Genomic DNA, 15,887 nt, shown 5'->3' with positions numbered 1-15,887 from the left:
AGAAATGTGAGGTAAATTGCGTACCTCGGTCCGAAATGATAGACACGGGCACACCATGAAGGCGAACAATCTCCCGGATATAGATCTCAGCTAACCTCTCAGAAGAATAGGAGACTGTCACAGGAATGAAATGTGCTGACTTGGTCAGCCTATCAACGATGAACCATACTGCGTCGAACTTCTTCCGAGTCTGCGGGAGTCCAGTAACGAAGTGCATAGTGATCCGCTCCCACTTCCACTCGGGAAGCTCAATCCTCTGAAATGAACCACCGGGCCTCTGATGCTCGTACTTGACCTGCTGACAATTCAAACACCGAGCCACATATGCAACGATATCCTTCTTCATTCTCCGCCACCAATAATACTGCCGCAAATCCTGATACATCTTCGCGGCGCCTGGATGAATAGAGTACCGGGAGCTATGGGCCTCCTCTAAAATCAACTCTCGAAGTCCATCCACATTAGGCACACAAACTCGACCCTGCGATCTCAAAACTCCATCATCACCTAGGGTAACCTGCTTGGCACCTCCGCGCTGCACCGTGTCTCTAAGGACACACAAATGGGGATCATCAAACTGCCGATCTCGGATACGCTTGAATAATGAAGAACGAGCGATTGTGCAAGCTAACACACGGCTGGGCTCAGAAACATCCAACCTCACGAACTGATCGGCCAAATCTTGAACATCCAAAGCAAGCGGTCTCTCACCGACCAGAATATAAGCTAAGCTGCCCATGCTGGCTGACTTCCTACTCAGGGCATCGGCCACCACATTGGCCTTCCCCGGATGACATAAGATGGTGATATCATAGTCCTTCAACAACTCCAACCACCTCCTCTGCCTCAAATTCAACTCCTTTTGCTTGAACAAATACTGAAGACTCTTGTGATCCGTGAACACCTCACATGCCACGCCATACAGATAATGCCTCCAAATCTTCAATGCGTGAACAATGGCTTCCAACTCCAAATCATGAACCGGATAGTTCTTCTCATAAATCTTCAACTGCCGCGAAGCATAGGCAATGACCTTGCCATCCTGCATCTACACTGTACCAAGTCCAATACGAGAAGCATCACAATAAACTGTATAAGGCCCTGAACCTGTGGGCAAAACCAACACCGGTGCCGTAATCAGAGCTGTCTTGAGCTTCTGAAAGCTCGCCTCTCACTCATCCGACCATCTGAATTGGGAACCCTTCTGGGTCAACCTGGTCATCGGGGCTGCAATAGACGAAAACCCCTCCGCGAACCGACGATAGTAGCCTGCCAATCCCAAGAAACTCTGAATCTCTGTAGCTGATACTGGTCTAGGCCAGTTCTTGACTGCCTCAATCTTCTTCGGATCAACCTGAATACCCTCTACTTATACAACATGACCCAGAAATGCAACTGAACTCAACCAGGACTCGCACTTCGAGAACTTAGCATATAACTGACTATCCCTCAGAGTCTGAAGAACCACTCTAAGATGCTGCTCGTGCTCCTCCTGGCTACGAGAATATATCAATATATCATCGAAGACTATCACGAACGAATACAAATAAGGCCTGAACACTCGGTTCATCAAATCCATAAAAGTTGTTGGGGCATTTGTCAACCCGATTGACATAACCAAGAACTCATAATGCCCGTACCGAGTGCGGAAAGCTGTCTTAGGGACATACGATGCCCTAATCCTCAACTGATGGTAGCCAGATCTCAAGTCAATCTTTGAAAATACCTTGGCACCCTGAAGCTGATCAAACAAATCATCAATCCCCGGCAGCGGATACTTATTTTTGATTGTTACCTTGTTCAATTGCCGGTAATCAATACACATTCTCATTGACCCATCCTTCTTTTTAACAAACAACACCGGCGCACCCCAAGGCGAAACACTGGGTCTAATAAAACCCTTCTCAAGCAAGTCTTGAAATTGCTCCTTCAACTCTTTCAACTCAGGCGGGGCCATACGATACGACAGGATAGAAATAGGCTGAGTGCCCAGAGCCAAATCAATACAGAAGTCAATATCCCTGTCGGGTGGTATACCCGGCAGGTCTGAAGGAAATACCTTAGGAAACTCCCGAACCACGGGCACAGAATTAATAGGAGGGACCTCAGCACTAGAATCGCAAACATAAGCCAAATAGGCCAAACACCCCTTCTCGACCATACGCCGAGCCTTCACATAAGAAATAACACTACGGGTAGAATGACCAAGAGTCCCTCTCCACTCTAAACGAGGCAAACCCGGCAAGGCTAAGGTCACAGTCTTGGCATGACAATCCAAGATAGCATGGTAAGGTGATAACCAGTCCATCCCCAATATAACATCGAAATCAACCATGTCCAGAAGCAACAAATCCACACGAGTCTCAAGGCCCCTAATCACCACAATACAAGAACGATGGACTCGATCTACCACAATAGAATCATCCACCGGTGTAGACACATAAACAGGAGCACTCAAAGAATCACTAGGCATGACCGGAAACGGTGCAAAGTAAGATGACACATACGAATATGTAGACCCTGGATCAAATAACACTAAAGCATCTCTATCACAAACCAGAACAGTACCTGTGATGACTGCATCAGAAATCTCAGCCTCAGGCCTGGCTGGGAGAGCATAACATCGGGGCTGGGCCCACCACTCTGATATACCTCTCTGGGACGGCCTGCAGCTGGTTGGCCTCCACCTCTAGCGGTCTGAGCTCCACCTCTAGCACCTCTACCTCCACCTCTAGCACCTCTGCCCCCACCTCTAGCTGGCTGGGCGGGCTGTGGAACACCTGGTGCCTGAACCATAGCACGGGAACCCTGATGCGGGGAACTGGTCTAAGCTTGAGGGCAATACCTAGCAATGTGCCTCGTGTCGCCACAAGTAAAACAAGCCCTCGGCTGCTAGGGCTGACGACCCTGGAAACTCTGAAGCGGTGGTGCACTGATAGGAGCTGGTGGTGCACTGTAGGACTGCTGATCAGAATACTGCATATGAGGACCACGACCACCTGAAGCACCATGAGAAACCCGGAGTGCTGACTGAAAAGGCCTAGGAGGATGGCCTCTAACATACGAATCCCTGCCTCCAGACGAGGCACCACTGAATCTTCCTGACTGACGGGGTTTCTTGTCTGTCCTATGACCACCCCCTGTGATAATACCATCTCAACTCTCCGGGCCACATTGGCCGCCTCCTGAAAGCATATCTCACTCCCAACCTCTCTAGCCATCTGAAGACGAATCGGCTGAATAAGTCCATCAATGAACCATCTCACTCTCTCCCTTTCAGTGGTAAGTATGATAAGAGCATGGCGAGCCAAATCAATAAATCTAGTCTCGTACTGGGTGACTGTCATGGATCTCTGCTGGAAGCGCTCAAACTGCCTCCAATAGGCCTCTCGCTGTGTGATAGGGAAAAATTTCTCTAGAAATAGCTATGTGAACTGCTCCCAGGTCAAGGCTGGCGATTCTGCTGGTCTAGCTAAGCAATAATCCCTCAACCAAGTCTTGGCGGATCTAAACAAGCGAAATATGGCAAAATCGACCCCGTTGGTCTCAACTATCCCCATGTTCCGAAGAACCTCGTGACAGCTGTCTAGATAATCCTGGGGATCCTCAATAGATGCACCGCTGAAAGTAGTAGTGAAGAGCTTGGTAAACCTGTCCAATCTCCACAAAGCATCGGCAGACATAGCTGCACCATCGCCAGTCTGAGCTACCACACCCGGCTGAACTGCTCCAACTGGCTGAGCCACTGGAGTCTGAAACTGGGGAGCTACCTGCTCCGGAGTGCGAGTAGCAGGAGTCTGGGCTCCTCCTCCAGCCTGAGAGACGGCTGGTGCTACAGGAAGTAAACCTGCCCTGGTGACGCTCTCCATAAGGTCCACTAGACGGACCAGAGCATCCTGAAGAACTGGGGTAGCAATAAACCCCTCTGGGACTTGAGCCGGGCCCACCGAAACTGCTGGAGCCGGAACCTCGTCGTCAAAGTCAACCTGAGGCTCCGCTACGGGGGCTGCTGCCCTGGGCTGAGCTCTTCCCCTGCCTCGGCCTCTAGCACGGCCTCGGCCTCGCCCTCTGCCCCTAGTGGGAGCTGCTGCTGGGGGCTCGGGCTGCTGATCGATAGATAAGGAAGCGCGTGTTCTCGCCATCTGCGAAAGAACAGAGTAGAACTTCAATTAGCATTGAGAAACCAAATCGCACGACAAGAAAGAACAAATGTGAAGTTTTCCTTACTCTGTAGCCTCTGGGGATAAATACAGACGTCTCCATACTGATCCCTCAGACTCTACTAAGCTTGTCCGTGAATTGTGAGACCTATGTAACCTAGAGCTCTGATACCAACTTGTCACGACCCGGATTTCCCACCCTCGGGAGTCATGATGGCGCCTACTCGTAGAAGCTAGGCAAGACACGAAATTATAAATTCTTAACTCCTTTGTTTTAATCCTTTTAACAACATACATTATCAAGTGACAAACATTTAAATAACAGCGGAATATGATATTTAAGCGGAAGACTTAGACAAAATGAACCAAAATGATAAGAAAATCCACGTATGCCTCTACCCAGAAACTGATGTCACATCATTCACAGACTACTAAGATTACTACATACAACGATTTGAAAGAAAGTAACACTGTCTGTCTCGAATACAAGAGAAAACATAACACAATAAAAGATAGAGGAGACGCGGGGCCTGCGGACGCCTGCAGGACTACCTCGTGATCTCTGTGGACTGAAGGCTGGCTCCCAAACTACTGTTGTTGTCCCAATACTGCTCCGGTGTCTGCACAGAGTGCAGAGTGTAGCATCAGCACAACCGACCCCATGTGCTGGTAAGTGCCTGGCCTAACCCCGGCGAGGTAGTGACGAGGCTAGGACCAGACTCAGATAAACCTGTGCAGTTATATATGTATATGCAGCGGAAAAATAAACTAGAACAAACAATTAAAGCTGGGAAGGGGAAACATGCTTCGGGGGAATAATAGATAAAACAGAATCTCAAGAGAATTATCAAGAAACCAAAGATTCAACTTCTATCAAAGATAAGGAAAGCAAAGGCAATTTACACTTTCAGTTCACATCTCGTTGCAGGCGTGCAACCCGATCCCATTTCTCATATCTCGTGGTAGGCGTACCACCCGATCCCATTTCATCATATCTCGTGGTAAGCATACCACCCGATCCCATTTCATCATATCTCGTGGTAGGCATACCACCCGATCCCATTTCATCATATCTCGTGGTAGGCGTACCACCCGATCCCATTTCATCATATCTCTTGGTAGGCGTACCACCCGATCCCATTTACAAGCCAACACAAAATCACAGGGAATCCCGGCAAGGGAGCAAAAGCAATATAAAAACTTCCCTGCAAGGGAACAAAAGCAATGTAATAAATTCCCGGCAAGGGAGAAACAATATCAAGATAAACATCTCGACAAGGGAGAATCAGCTATAACCAATCCTAACTCAACTCCTACTCAGCTCAATTAGTACCAACACTCAATCATAAATGAAATCCACGAAAATAAACTTAATCTTTTCTCAATATCGAGAACCATCAATTAAAACATCCGTAGTAACATTTAAGAACACAACATCCATCAATTCAAGACTCACGGTCATGCTCGACATCAACGTATAGATACTCGTCACCATGACTATACGTCGTACTCAATAAGAAGCAATTATCAAATAGGACACAACACCTAATCCCTCAAGCTAAGGTTAGACCGGACACTTACCTCAAACTTCCACAACCAACTCAAGCCTCAAACACCGCCTTTCCTTTCGAATTTGGCTCCAACACAATCGTATCTATACATAATTGACTTCATAACATCAATAAATGCTAAACTATCCAATTCCAATGCTCAATTATAGCTTTTTAATCATTCTTCCCAAAAATCCAAAAATTGACCCCGGGCCCGCTTGGTCAAAACACGAGGTTCGCACCAAAATTCGATATCCCATTCACCCACGAGCCCGAATATATAATTATTTTTAAAATTCGATCCCAAAACGACGTCTAAATCACAATTAATCAAAAAGCCCTAACTCTACCCAAAGCCCTAATTTTCTACCCTTAATCTCATGTTTTAGGCCTAGAAATCTAATGGGTGTTAACGGAAATTGAAGAAAATGAGTCTAAGATTACATACCTATGAATTTGTGGTGAAATCCTCTTTCAAGAATCGCCCAATTTGGAGTTGAGATGAAGAAGTTATGAAATTTTGAACAAATCCCGTTTTAGCTATTGTTTTAAGTGTTGGGCGACAGTGTTCATCGCGTTCGCGAGAACATTGTCGCGATCCCGAAGGCTGCCAGTAAGTGGACTTACGCGATCGCGAGTTCTTCCACGTGATCGCGAAGGGTTGAACCCCCTGACCATCGCGTTCGCGGACACACGTACGCGTTCGCGTAAAAGAACGACCAAAATCCCAGCCCCCTCCAATTAACAATACGCGTCCGCGTCACACAGGTCGCGTTCGCGATGAGCAATCCCCAAAGCTCCGCGTTTGCGACTGTGGCTTCGCGTTCGCGATGAACAAATCCACCCCTGTCCACATTTACCTTACGCGATCGCGAGAGTGACTACGCGATCGCGATGAACAACAGGCCTGAGCACCTATAGCAAAAAATATGCAACTTTTCCTTAAGTTCAAAACTTCCTGAATAACATCCGAAACATACCCGAGCCCTCGGGGCTCCTAACCAAACATGTGTACTAACTCAACAACATTATACGAACTTGTCCGTGCGATCAAATAGCCAAAATAACCTCAATAACAACGAATTAAATCTCAAAATCAAGGAATTTTTCTCTAACTTCGTAAAACATCAACTTTAGCAATTTAGGTCCGAATCACGTCAAACGACACACGTTTCCACCAAATTTTACAGAAATGACTTAAATCAGATATAAGACCTGTACCGGGCGCCAGAACCAAAGTACGAGCCTGATACCACCATGTTCTAAACAAATTTTATTTTAAATTTCCTTAAACAATTTCAGAAAACAATTTCCTTTAAAAATTCATTTCTCGGGCTTGGGACCTCGGAATTCGATTCTGGGCATACGCCTAAGTCCCGTATTTTCCTACGGACCTTCCGGGACCGTTGAATCACGGGTCCGGGTCCGTTTATCCAAAACGTTGACCGAAGTCAAATTAATTGATTTATTAGCCAAATTTTATCATTTTTCATAAATTTTCACATTTAAGCTTTCCGGTTACGCGCCCGGACTGCGCACGCAAATTGAGGTGAGTCTAAATGAGGTTTTCAAGGCCTCGAAAATGCAGTATTTAATTTAAAAGCAAGTGATGACCTTTTGGGTCATCACAGTTAATATGTTGGGGATCTGGGGTGTCATATTTTCTTTGGTGGAATGAGGTGGTTCCGGCGGCTTAATTGAATTGGGGTCACTTGTTAACATTGAAAGGTAGAGAGAAGATAGAGAAAAAGAAAGTTAGGGAGAGTGGGTTGTTGGATTTTGCTGGAGATTTTGACTTGGTGATAGCGAATACATATTTTCAGAAGAAGGAGGATCACTTGGTCACTTTTCGGAACAAGGTAGCCATGACTTAAATTGATTATCTTCTCTTCAGGAGGTGTGATAGGGGTCGTTGTACTGATTGCAAGGTTATCCCGAGTGAGTTTCTATCGATACAGAATAGGCTATTAGTAATGGACTTGGAGATCAAGAGAGCAAGAAAGAAGAAGGCGGTGTACGACCATTCTAAAATCAAGTGGGGGAGAAGCTATTGGCTATAGGGGCCTTGAGGAGTAGGGGGATGCGAGTAATATATGGACCACGAGTGTGAACTGCATTAGGGAAGCGACTTAAGTGGTATTAGGGGTCACGAAGGGTTAGTTGGGAGGCCACAAAGGGGACTGGTGGTAGAATGAAAAAGTGAAAGCCAAGAAGACGACATATCTAAAGCTAGTGGAAAGCACGGACGAGGAGAAAAAGAGAGCTTATTGGGAGTGTTATAAGAAGGCTAAGAAAGAGGCGTCCACGATGGCTAAGACTGCAGCATTTGAACGATTGTATGAGGATCTTGGGGGCAAAGGCAGGGACAGAAAGTTGTACAAGTTAGCCAGGATTAGAGAAAGGAAGGCTCGGGATCTAGACAAAGTGAGGTGCATCAAAGATGATGATGGCAAGGTATTGGTAGAAGAAGCGTGTATTAGGCGTAGGTGACAAACGTACTTCCATAAACTGTTTAACGAGGAAGGGGACATGAACATTGTGCTCGGTGAGTTGAAGAACTCAGAGAGACAGAGTGATTTTGGATTTGTAGACGTATCAAGGTTGTGGAGGTTGAAGAGGCAATGCGGAAGATGAGCAGGGGTAAGGCGACTAGGCCTGACGAGATCTCGGTTGAATATTGGAAAAGCGCAGGTCAGGCTGGCGTAGAGTAGCTTACTAGTTTATTTAATGTCATTTTCAGTACAAAGAAGATGCCCGAAGATTGAAAGTGGAGTTTGATGATTCCGTTGTACAAAAACAAATGTGATATTCAGAACTGCAATAACTATAGGGGTATCAAGATGCTGAGTCACGCTATGAAAATCTGGGAGAGGGTGGTAGAGAGGAGGGTGAGGAGAAGTGTGTCTATTTCTGAGAATCAGTTCAGATTTATGCCGGGGCCGTCATTCACCTTGTGCAAAGATTGGTGGAGCAGTATCAGGAGAGAAAAAAAGACTTGCATATGGTGTTCATTAACCTAGAGAAAGCCTACGATAAAGTTCCGAGAGAGGTTCTATAGAGATGTTTGGAGGTTATTAGTATTCTGGTAGCGTACATTCGGGTGATTAAGGATATGTAGGAGGGAGCTAAGACTCGGGGAGGACTGCGGGTGGTAACTCGGAATATTTCCTAGTGGAGATGGGGTTACACCAGGGACCGACTCTTAGCCCGTTTATGTTTGCCTTGGCATTGGATGTTCTAACGCGACAAATTCCGAGAGAGGTGCCATGGTATATGCTTTTTGCTGATGACATAGTACTGATTGACAAGATGCGATGCGGGGTAAACGTTAGGTTGGCGATTTGGAGACAAACGCTGGAGTCTAAAGGTTTCAAGTTGACCAGGTCAAAAACAGAGTACTTGGAGTGCAAGCTTAGTGATGGGATGCCAGAAGCAGAAGTGGAAGTGAAGATTGATACACAAGTCATCCCAGAAAGGATAGCTTTAAATATCTTGGGTCTGTAATCCAAGGCAACAGGGAGATTGATGACGATATTACTCATCAGATTAGTGTGGCCTGGATAAAACGGAGGCTCGCTTCTGGGGTTCTGTGTGATAAGAATGTGCAACAAGACTTAAGGGCAAGTTCTACATAATGGTGGTTAGACCGACTATGTTGTATGGAGCGGAGTGTTGGCCCGTCAAGAAGTCCCATGTCCAGAAGATGAAGGTAGCTGATATGCGAATGTTGAGATGGATGTGTGGGCATACCAGAAAATACAAGATTAGGAACGAAGTCATTAGGGAAAAGGTGTGTGTTGCATCGTTGGAGGACAAATTACGGGAATCGAGGCTGAGATGGTTCAGACATGTGCAGAGGAGGGACATAGATGCCCCAGTCAGGAGGTGTGAGAGGTTGACTATGACAGGTCTGAGAAAGGATAGGGGTAGGCCTAAGAAGTATTGGGGTGAGGTGATTAGGCAGGACATGCTATTACTCCAGCTTACCGAGGATATGACCCTCGATAGGAAAGGGTGGAGATTGAGGATTAGGGTCGAAAGATGACAGGTAGTCGCTATTATCTCTTAGTCTTACCACTAGTACTAGTACTATTTATGTATTTCTCTTAATTCTGGTTCATTATTATTATATGTTGTGCTGTTTGCTTCTATTGTATTATTGTTGCTATTGTTTGTTACTTTATTTTCTCTGTTCCTTGAGCCGAGGATCTGTCGAAAATAGTTTTTCTGCCTTCACAAGGTAGGGGTAAGGTCTGCATACATATTACTCTCTCCGGACCTCACTTGTGAGATTACGTTGGGTTTGTGGTTGTTGCTGTAGATAGAAAGTGCTGACGTTTTCCCTAGTTGTCTAGTGCGGGGTTAATTTCCAACTCGAGAAAAGCAGCAAACTTGCACGTACTTACAAGGAATGTCATATTGTTTCCCATCAATCAAGAACGAATGCAATGCCAATTATGTGAGAGGGCAGGATAGAACTACATGGTCCGAAGAGAACCCAAGTGAATTTTTTTATGTCGAAAAATTATATTAAGGAAAAATTTGTACATATAGAAATTGTTAATCCGCCTGACACAAGAAATATTTTAGTGTAGTGCTAAAAGTAGCTCAAAGAATCTAGGTTCAATTACTAATTGTGACGATTCTTGCATTTTATTAATAAAGCTTTACTCCTAATTAAATCAAGATATTTCCTCTGTTCTAACGAAATTCAGTGAAACTTTCAAACATGAATGAGAAAAGGTTGGCAATGATGTCCTCAATAAAACATGATTTGCAATTGTATACTACTGAGTGGTGACTAGAAAGATTCTCCTGCACCTATATCCAGTTTTGGGGTCACACTTGAACATATATTTACTTTGTAAAAAAAATTACAAACTTACCCACTTTACGATCAACTTCAGACTTATCAGGTATGAAGTTACAAAAAAAATTAGTCTGAAGTAAAAAAAATTGCACTTCGAAGTGCAACAAATGTTTTCTTACACTTAAAGGCCAATAAGTCTGAAGTGCAACAAATATTTTCCTACACTTAAGGCCAATAAGTATGAAGTGCAACAAATATTTTCCTACACTTAAGGCCAATAAGTCTAAAGTGAAAAATTGCACTTCAGATGCAATTAAGACCAAAAGGTCTGAAGTGCAACCAACGTTTTCATGCACTTAAGGCCAAATAGGCCTGAAGTGCAAATTGCCCAGAAACAGAAATTTGTTCTTCATTTTTAACAATCCATTAAACGATTTAATACCTAAATTTACTCCAAATGAGGTCAAATTTGAAACATTGCCTCAAATATCATCAAGAACACACCTCAGTTTTCAAAACCTTCTAGATTCCACTTACTTTTATTTTCTCTCCCCTTTTTCCTTTATCTTACTGTAAGGCAGCATTTTTGTCCACAAAATTGTAGGATGTCACCTAATAATCCTTGAAAAACAGATCCATGTCCACTATTTGGTAGTTTAGTTTTTCAGTCCGTGATTTCGATCCACTAATTTAATTGGTGTCACTTCCTTTAACTTAATACTAGTTTTAAATTTCATGAATTTGACTGTTTGACTTGTGTTTTTATGTTGTAATATATGGTTTCATTGGTAGTGCTGCCTTTCTCTTCTGCCCGCACACTCACCGGACCGGAATTATTAAAAACAACTTCAGACTTGGACATCTGAAGTTCGCCAATAGCAGCTCCTAACTTCAGACTCAAATGTCTGAACTTTATACTTTAGTATCTGAAGTATACCCATATGTTTGACGATCTTAGTCAAATATCTTAAGTTCATATCCAAATGTCTGAAGTTTATGTCAAAATATATAAAATTTATATCAAAATGACTGAAGTTCATAGAAAAATATCTGAAATACATATCAAAATGCCTGAAGTTCATATTTCAACAACTGAAATTTATAACAAAAATATCTAAAATTCATGCTCTAACACTAAAGTTCATAGCAATATATTTAAAATTTTTCTTTTTATCTTTTTCTCTCCTCGTTGTATGTCGTTTTACTTTTTGTTTTTCATCAAATTTATATTTTCTTCTCTTTTTCGGTATATTTAATTCAAGGGTATATTTAATAATTTGGTTATGCCTATGTTTTGGTTGTCTAGAGTGGCGGGATAGCTCTTCTTTCTTGTTTTGGTTGATCTTAGTATCAGGTAAATATTCATGCTCAATTTCTTACAGGGTATTATTGTCTAAATATTAATCACTTATGACAAATTGGGTACAGGTTCAATAATTTTAAAAAATTGGGTATAGCTCAAACAGTGCCCTTAAAATAGGGTACTAGTGCACTTCCCCGAAGAAGGAGGAGGAGGAGAAAAAGGCCTGAAGTCGTTTAAACAGGGGGTTAAAAAAATTTAAAAAGTGGGTACAAATTAAATGGGGACGACCAAATAGGGTGTCTCGTGCAATTTTTACGACTAAAAAGGCATGGATGAAAATTTTGGGGCATTTGCATCTATACCCGCTTTTTGTGCCACATTTTAACTTGTGTCCGCTTTGCAAAAAAAATTGCAAGCGTACCCGCTTTTTCACATAACTTCAGCACACGGGGCTGAAGTAGCAAAGGCAATCACGCAAAACTTCAGCATTCTAGTAGCCGGGCCTGAAGTTCAGCTTTTGAGCTGAAGTTTTTGTGTTGTAACTGGGAAACTTCAGCTCTTGAGCTGAAGTTTTTGTGTTATAACTGGGAAACTTCAGTTTGTGTTGTAACTGGAAAACTTCAGCTCTTGAGGTGAAGTTTTTGTATTATAACTGAGAAACTTTAGCTCTAGAGCTGAAGTAACTGGGAAACTTCAGCTCTTGAGCTCAAGTTTTTCACTGTCCTATTTGGATTCAGAGCTGAAGTTTTTCACTGTCCCCTGCATCATGTAAATCTGCTTTCTTTTATCGTTTCTTATCTACTAAGTTTTATTTGGTATCTCCGCTTCTCGTGCATTGTGTTCTTTTGAAGTTTTCCTAGAAATATTTGGACTGATTGTGCCAATTAGAAAATGGTGTCTTTTGCTACTACAATAGCTTTTTATAGACTTGCTGCCATTCCCTAGTCGTTTAATTGTACAGCTCTTCCATTGTCACTTTTTTTTCCCACAACAGAAATCTCATCAAATTCGTTAACTTATACAAGTCCAACGACTTGAGTGGATTAATTGTTATCTGCCCAAATGGGAGTCATTTGTCCCATCGTTATTTATAAATGTTAAAACACAACCTTGCTTTCTTCTGGTGAGGTACTGAAGGGGACGAAAAAGGGAGCTGAAGTTTTTTAAAAAGTGGGTACAAGTTAAAAGTTTAAAAAAAATGAGTATAGGTTAAATGGGGGCGGCAAAAAATAGGGCGCCCCTTGCAATTTTTACGAAAATTTTGAAGTTGAAACACCTGAATAAATTCGACCCACTTTAGATGAAGCAAGGCCCATTTCAGATGGATCCAAGCCCCATTTGATTTTGCGGTTCATGACATTAAGCACGTACAGGGGCGGATTTAGGGGGCGGAAGGGGTTCACCGAATCCACTTCGCCGAAAAATTACATTGTATATATAAGGCAGAATCTGTTTTTTACCTCTATATATTAAGTTTTGAACCCCCTTAACACAACCCAAAAGTGTAGCTTAGTGGTCAAGGGAGTTCAAAACCTTCCTAAGGTCAGAGGTTAAATTCCCACTAGCTACAATTTTTTTTTGAACCCCTTCATGGAGATCCTGCCTCCGCCACCGATCGTAGATGAAGTTCAATGTGATGGAAAACAGGTATGAACAGCGGAAGCAAATAGCCAGGATCACTTGCATGTAATATAGACAACACATAATCACAGATTTTAATCGAACATAAAATCGATACTTATCTCTTGAAGCGTGACTGCGATCGCGAGAAGCCTCCAAGCATGAGCAAAAACCATCCACGAGTTCATCCTTTAGTTCCACAGTCTTCTGCTGTGTGACCCGAATAATGCCTGGAATTAGCGAAATTCGTGTGGGCGAATTTCTCCTAGGAAAAGCATGTAGTAAAAACCTTGCCTCCTTATGGAATAAGACCTCTTTATATAGCCACAGGTTTTAGGGTTTAAAACCCTTTTCCTAAACCTGTTGGGTCTTCCATTTCCACCAAGAAATAGAATTCCATTTAATTCCTAATTATTCGGGCACAGCAGGGACCGCGGTATTTAATTAACGAGGCTTCCCATTATGGACTTAATTCGAAATATCTGAATTAATACTACCATAATAAGTTACAAATTATTCCACTAAAAATCCGTAACTGCACTCCTCAGTTCAATTTCGAAATTCTTCCATTAAATCTTATTTAACTCCCCATGTTAAGATTCAGATACTAATCAAATAAAATAAATTACTGACAATTTAATTCATTGATTATTTTCTTTAGACTTTCGCTTAACTTATTTCATGTGACGGATACAAAATCCACATGCAGGGTTTACACATGAAAACTTATAAGCTTTTATAAAGGTGTATCATCAATCTCTAGACCGAGACATGGATTCCATCAACTAACTATTACTTTGCCAATGTATATTTCTATTGTCCAATTTACCAGGCATATTGACCCACGAAAGAATCTCGCCTTTTAATAAATCAAAACAATAATAATATACACAGCTAATAACAATTATATCAAGATTAAGAGTATAAGTACATTTAATGGCTAGAGAGTTTTATTTTATTAAGTCAGTATAAAATACTTATCTCTACTTGGTTCGTTCAATACATACAAAATGTACTAGCACAAGAAGTTGGAATTAAACCATTCCCATAATCAAGATAAATTATCTCTAATCTTGTACTATAATCATTCCTGATGGTTTGTCCAATTCCATCATTAGATTGTGAACATGATCTTTATACTTATAAGTGAAAGTACACGATGATTTAATCTTCCGTGTATAAGCTAAACTCTATACACTAAATCATCTACTATATAAGTAAAGGACACTGACGAATATATGATCTATTTAAAACTTTATTAAAATTGAATAAACAATTGTTCCATAATAAATACTATATCCAAACCAAAATTCATGGTTAATAGTATATATCCCAACAATCTCCCACTTAGACTTTTAACCATGACAATTATTAGAATATACTATATCTAAATGCATGGTTAATAGTATATGCCCTAACAATCTCCCACTTAGACTCATAACCATGCATCTATAACTTTCACAGCTATCCTTTTGCAAGACTATTAAAAGTCTGCCAATAAACTTTTACTAAAAGAAACTTGCCAAGTTATTTTCAAATGCAATCTTTGTCTAGTAGTGCTTTGTCGTAATTAGCTAGTTTGGTATTAAGCTCTTCAGGGATCTTGTTATGAAACTCTCCCAAGAGTACATACCAAACTATGATTTTCCTTACTATTCTCCCACTACGACGAAGTACTACAAATATTATCTTCAACACCTTGCGGTATTGAAATATTAATGACTTCTTCCTGTAGTGTTCTCTGCTCAACATCACTCCCACTACTTGGAGGTAGTAAATTTCTTTTTGTCTATTAACGTTTCTCCCACTACTTAAATTCAATGGAACGTCAATTCCGACAAATAGAGTTGTATGTTCTTGAGTGTTTGAATTTTTAGATTATTCATTTGTTATTTCTTTGCGTAGTTCCTGTAAAACTAGTTTACTTCTAGGAACATAGTTTATTAAATAATCCTATTATGGAGAACCAGTATTTGTTCTATTGCCTTCTTTTCTTTAGGAAAACAAAATAAACCTCCTTTCGTTCCCTTGGATGTCCAATAAATGCGCAAACATTCATCCTTGATTTTATCTTATCTGTTTTTCCTTTCAATATATATATAGTGTACAATTCCATATCCGAACTCTCCGCAGACCAGACTTACGTTAAGTCTAAAATTCTATGGGATCCAAGATACAAATTTAGAAGAACTAAAATCAGAATGTAATTGGAGTTTCTACGGCATATCCATAACGAAGAAAGAAATAAATCTGAATAACTCACCATTAATCTAAACATCTCCATAAGAGTCCTATTTCTTCTCTCTACTACACTACTCTAATATGGAGTATCCGGTGTAGGCAATTGAGATATAATCTTCTATTTTGATAAGTAACTAATGAACTTTATAGAGAAGTGCTAGCCACCTACGATCAGATCGTAGTAATTTAATATAATTTCATGG

The 15,887-nt window shown here is 41.7% G+C and overlaps 1 protein-coding gene across 1 annotated transcript; it reads left to right on the top strand.

The window, feature by feature from the left end:
* Nucleotides 1–9,344: 9,344 nt before the first annotated feature.
* On the top strand, nucleotides 9,345–9,755 carry LOC109207714. Its single transcript, XM_019370687.1, has one exon. The coding sequence runs from the start codon at nucleotides 9,345–9,347 to the stop codon at nucleotides 9,753–9,755; it is 411 nt and encodes a 136-aa protein (XP_019226232.1).
* The last annotated feature ends 6,132 nt before the right edge of the window (nucleotides 9,756–15,887 follow it).

This window comes from Nicotiana attenuata, unplaced genomic scaffold (genome assembly GCF_001879085.1).
Source record: "Nicotiana attenuata strain UT unplaced genomic scaffold, NIATTr2, whole genome shotgun sequence".
In the NCBI taxonomy this organism is placed as follows: domain Eukaryota; kingdom Viridiplantae; phylum Streptophyta; class Magnoliopsida; order Solanales; family Solanaceae; genus Nicotiana; species Nicotiana attenuata.
Note: the sequence above shows the minus strand (reverse complement) of the source record. Positions and strands in the feature narration are given on the sequence as shown.

What these genes read in the sequence shown, in the direction of transcription:
- LOC109207714 (XM_019370687.1), top strand. Translation starts at nt 9,345, where the DNA reads ATGGTGGTTAGACCGACTATGTTGTATGGAGCGGAGTGTTGGCCCGTC.